This window comes from Triticum dicoccoides, chromosome 5A (genome assembly GCF_002162155.2).
Source record: "Triticum dicoccoides isolate Atlit2015 ecotype Zavitan chromosome 5A, WEW_v2.0, whole genome shotgun sequence".
Classification (NCBI taxonomy): domain Eukaryota; kingdom Viridiplantae; phylum Streptophyta; class Magnoliopsida; order Poales; family Poaceae; genus Triticum; species Triticum dicoccoides.
The window spans coordinates 592,432,188-592,440,780 of NC_041388.1; the positions used below are offsets into that span (position 1 = coordinate 592,432,188).

Below are 8,593 nucleotides of genomic sequence, written 5' to 3' on the forward strand. Positions count from 1 at the left end.
CGAGCGAGCGCTTCGATCGTTGGTTCCTATAAATATCCGCACCTACGGGCGGTAATAAAACCGGCGCTTGGCTTTCTTGCGCGGCGGCACAGTATGGGATAGACACGGCGTGTTTCGACTCTCTAGACATCTTGTCTTCGTTGCGCGTGGCAGTCATGTCCACGGCGGCGAGCGAGCTGGCGACACCTGCCGCTCCTCCGGTTCCGGTGCGCCAGCGCGTCCCCCAGCTCCAAGTCAAGTCCCAACGCACCAGCGTCTCCTCTCTCTTCTGTGGGCTGGATGGCGTGATACTGATACCGACCAAGAAGATGAACCTTTCAGAATGAAATACCACAGGTAGTACCAAAAAGTTAAATCATGCCCACAACTAGAATTGAACAACATAATCGCATCCAAATCAGTACTGTTCTGGGCATACAGAGAAGCAAGTATGACCATGCCAAATCCCAAAAAGTTCAGTCATGCCCACTGCTAAAATACACATGAAAAGTTGCATATTCGGTTGCTTCTCCCTCTAGAAACGCAATCCTGAGCCATCAACCAACCAAGCAGTGGTTGGAAGAACTTGTAAGACACACAAGTGCTAATTAAGCACAACTCATCTTCTCTCAAGTAGTATTAACCTTCTAGGACCATACGGCAATTGACAATTGCCAGCTTCCTCTTTCCTGATCATATACCCATAGCACCCTTGGCCTCTTCCAGAGATGGTGAACTGAACTACTACACGGCAGCTCTACGGCAAAGACCAATTCCCAGCCTTGAACTTCGAATGGAAGGCGGATTTCCTTGAAACCACAAAGAACACTGCACGCAGGAATTAATGGAAGCTCTTATTTGCGCTGAACAATGTCAAGCATTCTATACGTACGAATGCAAAGTATACACAGGTTGAAGAACGGACCAGGTACTGCCGGGATGATGTAGTCTTTATGCTGCAGCGCTTCCTGAAGAGTTTTCCCTTCTCTTACTTTGATCCACTTACCCTGGCCTGCACACATTGAAATGGAATACAACTACTTATCAGCGCAGCATAACAGCATTATAGCATGTTGCAGTAAATGTAGTTCTGCTAATGGCAGATTGGACATACTCCCTCGGTTCCTACATATAAGTCTTTTTAGAGATTCCACTATGGAGACTACATTCGGATGTATATAGACACCTTTTAGAGTATAAGTTCACTCTTTTTGCTCCGTATGTAGTCTATAGTAGAATCTCTTAAAAGACTTATATTTAGGAACGGAGGGAGTATTACATACTGAAATTGACAGAATCACAGTTCACATCGTGCTGTCTTTTTACTGTACATCATGTAAATTTAGAGAAATAACCTAAGGAATATGTTTTACATACTTGGTGATATAGCTGTGCTGCCCTTCACAGTATCATGTTCTCCATCTTCCCCATCAAGGCTTTCTGTGAGTGACCCTGAGTCGACAGTGCCTTCCAGAAGATATTTTAACATTTCACTTTTGGAGAACGGCGTGCCATCACCAGCCTAGTGTATCAAATGGAAATACCAGTTAGCCAGCAAGGCAACGAAATGAAACTAGAAAGTTTTTCTATCCTAAAGCTGTGTCAAAGTACTGACAATGGTATGTTGACTGTAATCCTAATTGTGAATGAAAAAGCAAAAATCCTACAGATTTGTGAAACTTCAAGATAACTTGCAAAACTGGACTGGATAATGCTAATGATGATCAACATGATAGTACTGAAATCTTAATTGTCAACAACTCCGAGTTTTCTCACATGAGTCCGACACTGTTAAAATTGGTAAAGGATAATGCTACAGAATATTGCCACAGAGGTTAGAGCTATCATCTCGACATTCTATTGCCAGATAAACCATTTACCAACAACAACACTTAACTACATCAGTGTAGCAATAACATAACTTATGTTGCATCCCCCAAAACTTAGTAGCAAAAGGGTATGGATCGAAAAAACTTGTCTCACAATCATCTAGTGAAAAATAAATCAGAAGGACATTGTCTGTAGCATATACACATCAGAGGCATCAGTGTTCTGTTTTAATGTTCTATGAAGAGGTCGTGGCACTTGCCTCATGCCATTTAGAAGAAAATCTGATATCTGTAGGTGCTAGCACTTTGCAGAAGGTATATATTAACTCTCAAGTAGTGACAGTTATGTCGACTGTAATAATATAATAGTTGTAAATGAAGGAGCAACCATCCTACAGATTTGTTAAATTTGAAGATAACTTCAAAAACTGGACTGGATGCTGCTGCTAACGATGATCAAAATGATCACATTGAAATCTGAATTTTCAATAGCTCCTAGTTTTCTCACATGAGTCTGCCACTTGTAAAATTGGTAAAGGATAATCCTACAATTTTCAGAATGTGGCCACAAAGGCTAGAGCTACCATCTTGACATTCTAGCACCGGACAAATGAAATTACTAATAACACTTAAGTAGCAATAGCATAACTTATGTTGCATTCCCCAAAATTTAGTATCACAAAAAGGTCTGGATCGAAAAAACTTGGCCCACAATCATCTAGTGGAAAAATAAATCAGAAGGACAATGTGTGTAGTATATACACATCACAGGGGCATGAATGTTTTGTTTTCATGTTGTATGAAGAGGTTGTGACTCATGCCTCGTGAAATTTAGATAGAGAAAATTTGATCATCTGTGGGCGCTAGCACTTTGCAGAAGGTAGCCTTACAGGTTAACCCTCAATTAAAATTCGAAGTGTGTAAACAAACCTGACAATACAACTCAATAGCGTCCCTTGTGTAAGCGTGGTTCTCATCCCATGGCAAAGGTGGAGAACTTTCTGAGAACATGTTTGATAATTAAGGATAACAGGAATTCAAGAAACCATTCCTCCTCCTTTTTGTGATGAAAGTATCTATGCATATTCATGTACATACTATCAGAAAAAGTATCACGTAACTTTCCAAGGATATGAGATCAAGGTGATCCGAGAACATATCAGTCTCCGGAAAATCCTCAATAAAGTCGCTCGACATGACCTCCGGGTAGAGCAGAAGAACTGGCCAGTGGAGCACGCCCTGCTCATCCAGCTTCGGCTTCTTTACCCCGGTCAGCTCCTGATATGCTGCCTTCCCCAGCCTCAGCCCTCTCTTCTCTATAGCAGCAGCAAGATCCTATATGCATCTAATACAGTCAATTACACAAACAGGAAAAGAATAAGGAAATGCTCAACTGCCAATTTGGAACAGAAGAGACCTTCGCGGCGGATATGGCCTGTTCAACCTTGGCCCTTTTAAGATCCCGCTCGCGCTGCTGCGCCTCCACCTGCGCGAGGAATTTCTTGAGCTCCTCGTTGGCGGGGTCCTGCTCGAGCCCCCGCCGGCAGAAGGACGCCGCCTGGGGCAACTGGTCGAGAGCAAGCGCGGCCTTCGCCGCCCGGTAGTGCGCCTGGCTACACGAATGTCACACATCACACGGCGGCTTCCTCGCCAAATCCGAGAAATTGGAGCAAGAGAGGCGTAATCTAGAGCGAGCGAGCGTGCGGACCTTGAGGTTGGAGGGGGAGAGGCGGACGGCCTGCTGGGCGTCGTCGAGGGCGCGGCGGTGGTTGCCGAGGAGGAGGTTGACGTGCGCGCGGTTGGCGAAGAGGACGGAGGCGTCGGGGTTCGGGGCGGAGAGGGCGCCCATCTGGGCGATGGCCTTGGTGTAGCAGTCGACGGCGTCGGGGTAGTGCTTCCGGCCCTTCTTGACGAACTGGTTGCCCTCCTCCCTGTACTCGCGCGCCGCCGACTCCTTGATGGCGGCGATGGCGTCCAGGTCGGCCTTCTCGCCCTCCGTCAGGGGCTCCGACCCGGGCTCCATCAGCAGCGCCATGCCGTCGGCCAAGGTGCTCTCGGTCTGGGTGGATCGGCGGCGCCGCCTCTTGGCTTCTTTTCCTCCCCTGTGCTGTCCCCGCCGCCGCTTCCGGTGTTTCTAGTAGACTTCGAGAAGGGTTTGTGCTCCGTCCAAATAAGCTTCCGTAGATGCATCTACTATGTGATTGTTGTAAAATTGGTTCCGTTGCATATCATACAACAAGGCGCCTGTAGCTCAGTGGATAGAGCGTCCGTTTCCTAAGCGGAAGGCCGTAGGTTCGACCCCTACCTGGCGCGTTATTTTTGTTTTTTGGGTCGATTTCTACAGTTTTTTGTTCAAATGATTCGGAAACAAGCTGTTTGTTAACAATTTTTGTTTAAATGATTCGGAAACAAGCTGTTTGTTTAGTTAATACGAGTGGTATTTTGCACTATTTTCCACCCTCCGGTTGGTACCACTGAAGGAAAATGAACTCCTGATGGGTTTGCTATCCGGAACTTTTTTTTTTTGTATAAAATTATTTTGAACACTCTTGCTCTTGGACCGAGCTGTTTTCAGTCAAACTTGTTTTTCAACATCCATACACCTCGGGGCTGAAGCCAAAGAATTGGCGTTCTAACCAGTAAACTGCTACTTGTTCATGGTTTTTATTCAAATTGTCTTTAGCGGCCTTAGTCCTGAACATTGGCAAAAAACTTAACCGGATGTTATGTAGATATGTGATGAGATATTTGTGCAATTTAACACGGATCGCACCCCAACGGAGTCTACTGTATAGACTCGAAGAGAGTGCGTGGCTTTGCCACTACAAACTCAGGCCATTGAGTTAGCACCCGGTTCTCACAACACCCTTACTCCTTAAGATTGAAGAGTTGCATCTCTATCTTCGGCTAGAGTTCTTTTTTACAATGACATCAAAATTTTCATGCCATAAAGTAGATATGAAACAAAGTGAACAATTGAGAAACCACATTGGTGAGTGCACAAGATATGTTAATTAAATACATGAACTAATTTGTACCACATTGGCAAATTTAGTTGTCATGAGGATTGCAAGCACCACTAAAGTATGAAATAAACCTTGAATTCGTACTCTCACTTCGAGTTAAACCCTGACTTATAAATCTCTGAAACTGTCACCCTATACTCTTTAATCCCGGTCTATTCCTGTTGATTTCTGCTAAATACATGTTTGGCGCATAGTGAAAAGGAAAATCCTGAGCGGGATCACACGCTAATGTCGCTAACTACGCGGGTCCATGTGTCATATTCATCTTCTTCTTTCTCTTAATCTATGCCATCCCCATTTTAACAGTCCCGCACCAATTTCGCGTGAAAAATCTCTCTGTCCCCCTCCTAGCGATCCAGAAGGCCCTGACCTTGTTCTTCTCCCCTCCTCTTACTGAACCGCCCAGCCCCGAGCCTCATCTCTGACTCCCCTCCTCCAACATATCCCTCGACCCACACATGGTGGAGCTACTACGTCTCCCGTACAAGCCATGGGTCACAACTTGGGATGCACTACGGCTGGCTATACGTGTGGTGGAGCTCTCCTCTTCCCTCGCCTCCCCCCACCCCTCGCGGGTGGATCTCCAGCTTCCCCGATGCAAGCCACGAGTCAAGGATGGCAACGGGGATGAAACCCATCGGGTTTTGCCTGTCCAAACCCATCCTCACGAGAAAATCTCAAACCCTTCCCCGTCACCGTCACCATGCGCGGGGCTCATTTTTTGCCCATTCCCTGAACCCAGGCATATTTAACCAAACATAGTAGTAACAAACAATAGCACTTCAACATCAAAAAGAGCATATTTCAGTAGCATAACTTGAGCAAATTTCAGCATCATATAATAGTACATGGTTCAGCAGCTACAAGGAGCATATTTCAGGATCAGAACTTGAGCAAAAAGAGCTATAACAGCAGCTACAAGGAGCATTTTCCAACACAATACAATACCCCATTTCAGCAACAAAGATAAGCTTATTTCAGAAACAAACAAGAGCATATTTCGGCCATACATGATTCAACAAGATGTTCAATTACACAAGTACTAAAAAAGAATTCATGCATGGTTCACAGATCTTGCACAAAGTTTCAGTGGAGATGTCAAGTCATGCCTGGCCGACAGGTGCTATGTTGTGTCATGCCTAGTCGGCAGGTGCTACGCACGACAGATCTTCCAGAGTCTTTGCGTCTAGATGAATGCGCGCAGGGCGGTGGCGCCGTGGTGGCGTCAACGGATGTCCGGACTGGCAAGGGTGATGCAGATCTCTCTCTTGAAGATGGGTCAGCGGTCCGATGATGATGGCGGCTTCTAAAACGTGTGCATGTGGTGTGCGCTTTAGGTCTGCTGCACCGGCTGTTGGTTCCCATACGTTATGTGGATGGATCAGTGACGACACCAATTTTAGATATGGGGGGTGAGAGCACTCCACATTATCGAGTTTGTATGTGTGAGTGGTGGCTTCGGGTGGCTTGATGTATGTTCTTGTTAGTCTTTTGTTGAATAATTAATAAATATGGCTGTATGGATCGATTGATGCAAAAGCCGGGGGTTTAATTTCCCTTTTCAAAAAAAATCATTTTCCCCTGCGCGACGAATGAGCATTTAGCAGAAATCATCCGGGAAAGACCGGGATTAGAGAGTACAAGGTGCTAGCTTTAGGGATTGTATAAGGTCAGGATTCAACTTAGACTAAGAGTACAAATTTAAGGTTTATTTTAAACCTTTCTCTATCAAGAACTCATGTTACTGAAATAGTGGGAATGGTTGAGCCTGGAGGAAAAATAAATAGAATGATTATACGGATGCCCTGTATGCTCCATTCCTAAACCGCTAATTTTTATGACGCCACAGAATTGGCATATAATACCAATCATAAATTGCAAATCTACTGTTACAGGTACATGATTATGCTTCATGCCCTAGATGTAGAGCACAGTAGTGTCGAAGAAGCGGAATTTGCAATCTTCGGAGAGCAGGGTGAAGCTATTGTGGGGAAGAACCCGCAATTTCTATAGGCTTACACGATCGAGGAGTCAGATCGGCAGCATGCTATCTTAACTTGCTGCTCTGTTAGGCAAAAAATACACTGTCATGGTTACTCCAAGCAGCAAATCGCTACAATTATTTCCTGATAAAAAGGCTAAGCCTTTACGGGGGATGGCATCATCAGTCTTTTGGCCGCTCGGGCACTCCTTCGGTGGCTCAAGAAGATGCCCAGTTTTCTTTCTCTGGGAGACTGGAAGTATGTCAGCTGACATACACAGTGGCCTTTAACGCAACGCCCCCACCTGCTAGCTCGAGCTCAAAATGAATACTGTTCCAAAGATACTACTCCCTCCGTGTCAAGATATAAGACGCTTTTGTAGTTTAATTTGAACTGCAAAAGCGTCTCATATTTTGGTACAGAGGAAGTAATTATGAAGCTTTTTAGTTTTCACTGATGACATTTTCATGCATTCAGGCAAGCAGCAAAAAGAACTCTTTCCTCAAAGGGTCAAAAAGATCCAAAGAAGAAATGAAGCAAGGCGACTAAGGGCTTCTCGCACGAGTGAATAAAGATGCAGTCTGCTAAGAATGGCAGACAGTAATTCTTAGTCCAGATTGTGGACGTTGTGGGTCAATGTCAATGTAGTTTAGATCATGTAGTCCATGTCATGGTTCTGTGCTCTGTATCTATGTCACTCCGTACTCGAATGACTACTGAAATAATCAACATGTCAGTGTTATATTTTGCATACTCTTTCCAAATTTTATATGTTTCGCTTCTGCAACCCAAGCAACCAATGATCAATAATACCGCACCAGGTAAATCAGTTCAAGCAATCAAGTAATGCACTTGGATTCAACTGGCCAAGATACAGTAGCATACTGGTGCAAATTGATTGCTGCAGATTACAACCATCCTGACACAATACATGCCCATGAAGAAACCACAGGACGCTGGCGATGCAAAGAAACATCGACCTCAACTAACCGTAAGACCCCAGATCCAATAAAAAAAAACTGGGCTGAATGTTCTGGTCATACAGATCAGTAATAGTATGGTCACGAACTCACGATCGATGGGTTTAAAAACAACTGCTGGAGGATCCATCATCACCTGCCACCACAGCACACAAATCACAACATTACACAATAGAAATTTCTACGTGCGGCGATTTAAACACTGGTTTCAAATCTGACAACCATAAATGAATAGAAAATAACACGAAAGAACAAATCAAGACTAAAGAGAAAGTTAAGAAAAACTGCAGTCTTATTTGAGAACAACTCGGGACTCAGTTAAATTGGCACTTGATTATTTCTCTTATACATACAAGGAAACATGATCTAACTAACAGAAGCAAAAACCCATTGCAGCAGCAAAGAAATCAACTGGCCTTCTTCACCGAAGATGGTATGTCTTTCTCAGTCTTAGTAACTTGCTGTTGTTTATTCAACTGTTTGTAACCGTTATCCTAGCACTTTTGTAACCGTGGAATCCATCAAAAAATAAAAGCCACTATTTATCTGCAAAAATGCTAGTGCCGGCTCAGACTTCACGGACCAGCTGAGCTGTCTTGTTACTTCTCCCAGCCCGTAAAAACCCCGTAACTATCCTCGATGTAGCTCATTTATCTGTCTGCACGAGACTTTTCGCCCTATTACAGTTAAGATGTGTACAGCCTCTAGCACAACCATATACTGCCTAAGTAAATTCGAACAAATTTAGTACACAATTCAAACTATACCTCAATCAACAACGGATTGTGACACGGGCC

General features: G+C 44.4%; 1 protein-coding gene and 1 non-coding gene across 2 annotated transcripts; one reads left to right on the plus strand and one right to left on the minus strand.

Moving 5' to 3' along the window:
- Nucleotides 1–344: 344 nt before the first annotated feature.
- Nucleotides 345–3,950, minus strand: LOC119303150 (tetratricopeptide repeat protein 4 homolog). The gene is made up of 7 exons (XM_037580244.1): nucleotides 3,517–3,950; nucleotides 3,226–3,417; nucleotides 2,943–3,143; nucleotides 2,739–2,819; nucleotides 1,357–1,501; nucleotides 905–991; nucleotides 345–807 (listed from the first exon to the last, which is right to left on the minus strand). The coding sequence occupies exons 1-7, from the start codon at nucleotides 3,841–3,843 to the stop codon at nucleotides 737–739; spliced, it is 1,104 nt and encodes a 367-aa protein (XP_037436141.1). The 5' UTR covers nucleotides 3,844–3,950; the 3' UTR covers nucleotides 345–736.
- Nucleotides 3,951–4,048: 98 nt separating this feature from the next.
- On the plus strand, nucleotides 4,049–4,121 carry TRNAR-CCU. Its single transcript has one exon. It is a non-coding gene; the product is annotated as a tRNA-Arg (tRNA).
- Nucleotides 4,122–8,593: the final 4,472 nt, after the last annotated feature.

Bases quoted from the DNA above. Each gene is read 5' to 3' on its own strand.
- LOC119303150 (XM_037580244.1), bottom strand. From the start codon at position 3,843: ATGGCGCTGCTGATGGAGCCCGGGTCGGAGCCCCTGACGGAGGGCGAG. The intron at 3,418-3,516 runs GTCCGCACGCTC...TCGTGTAGCCAG, and splicing joins TCTCCCCCTCCAACCTCAAG to GCGCACTACCGGGCGGCGAA. The intron at 1,502-2,738 runs GTTTGTTTACAC...TTGATACACTAG, and splicing joins CTATTGAGTTGTATTGTCAG to GCTGGTGATGGCACGCCGTT.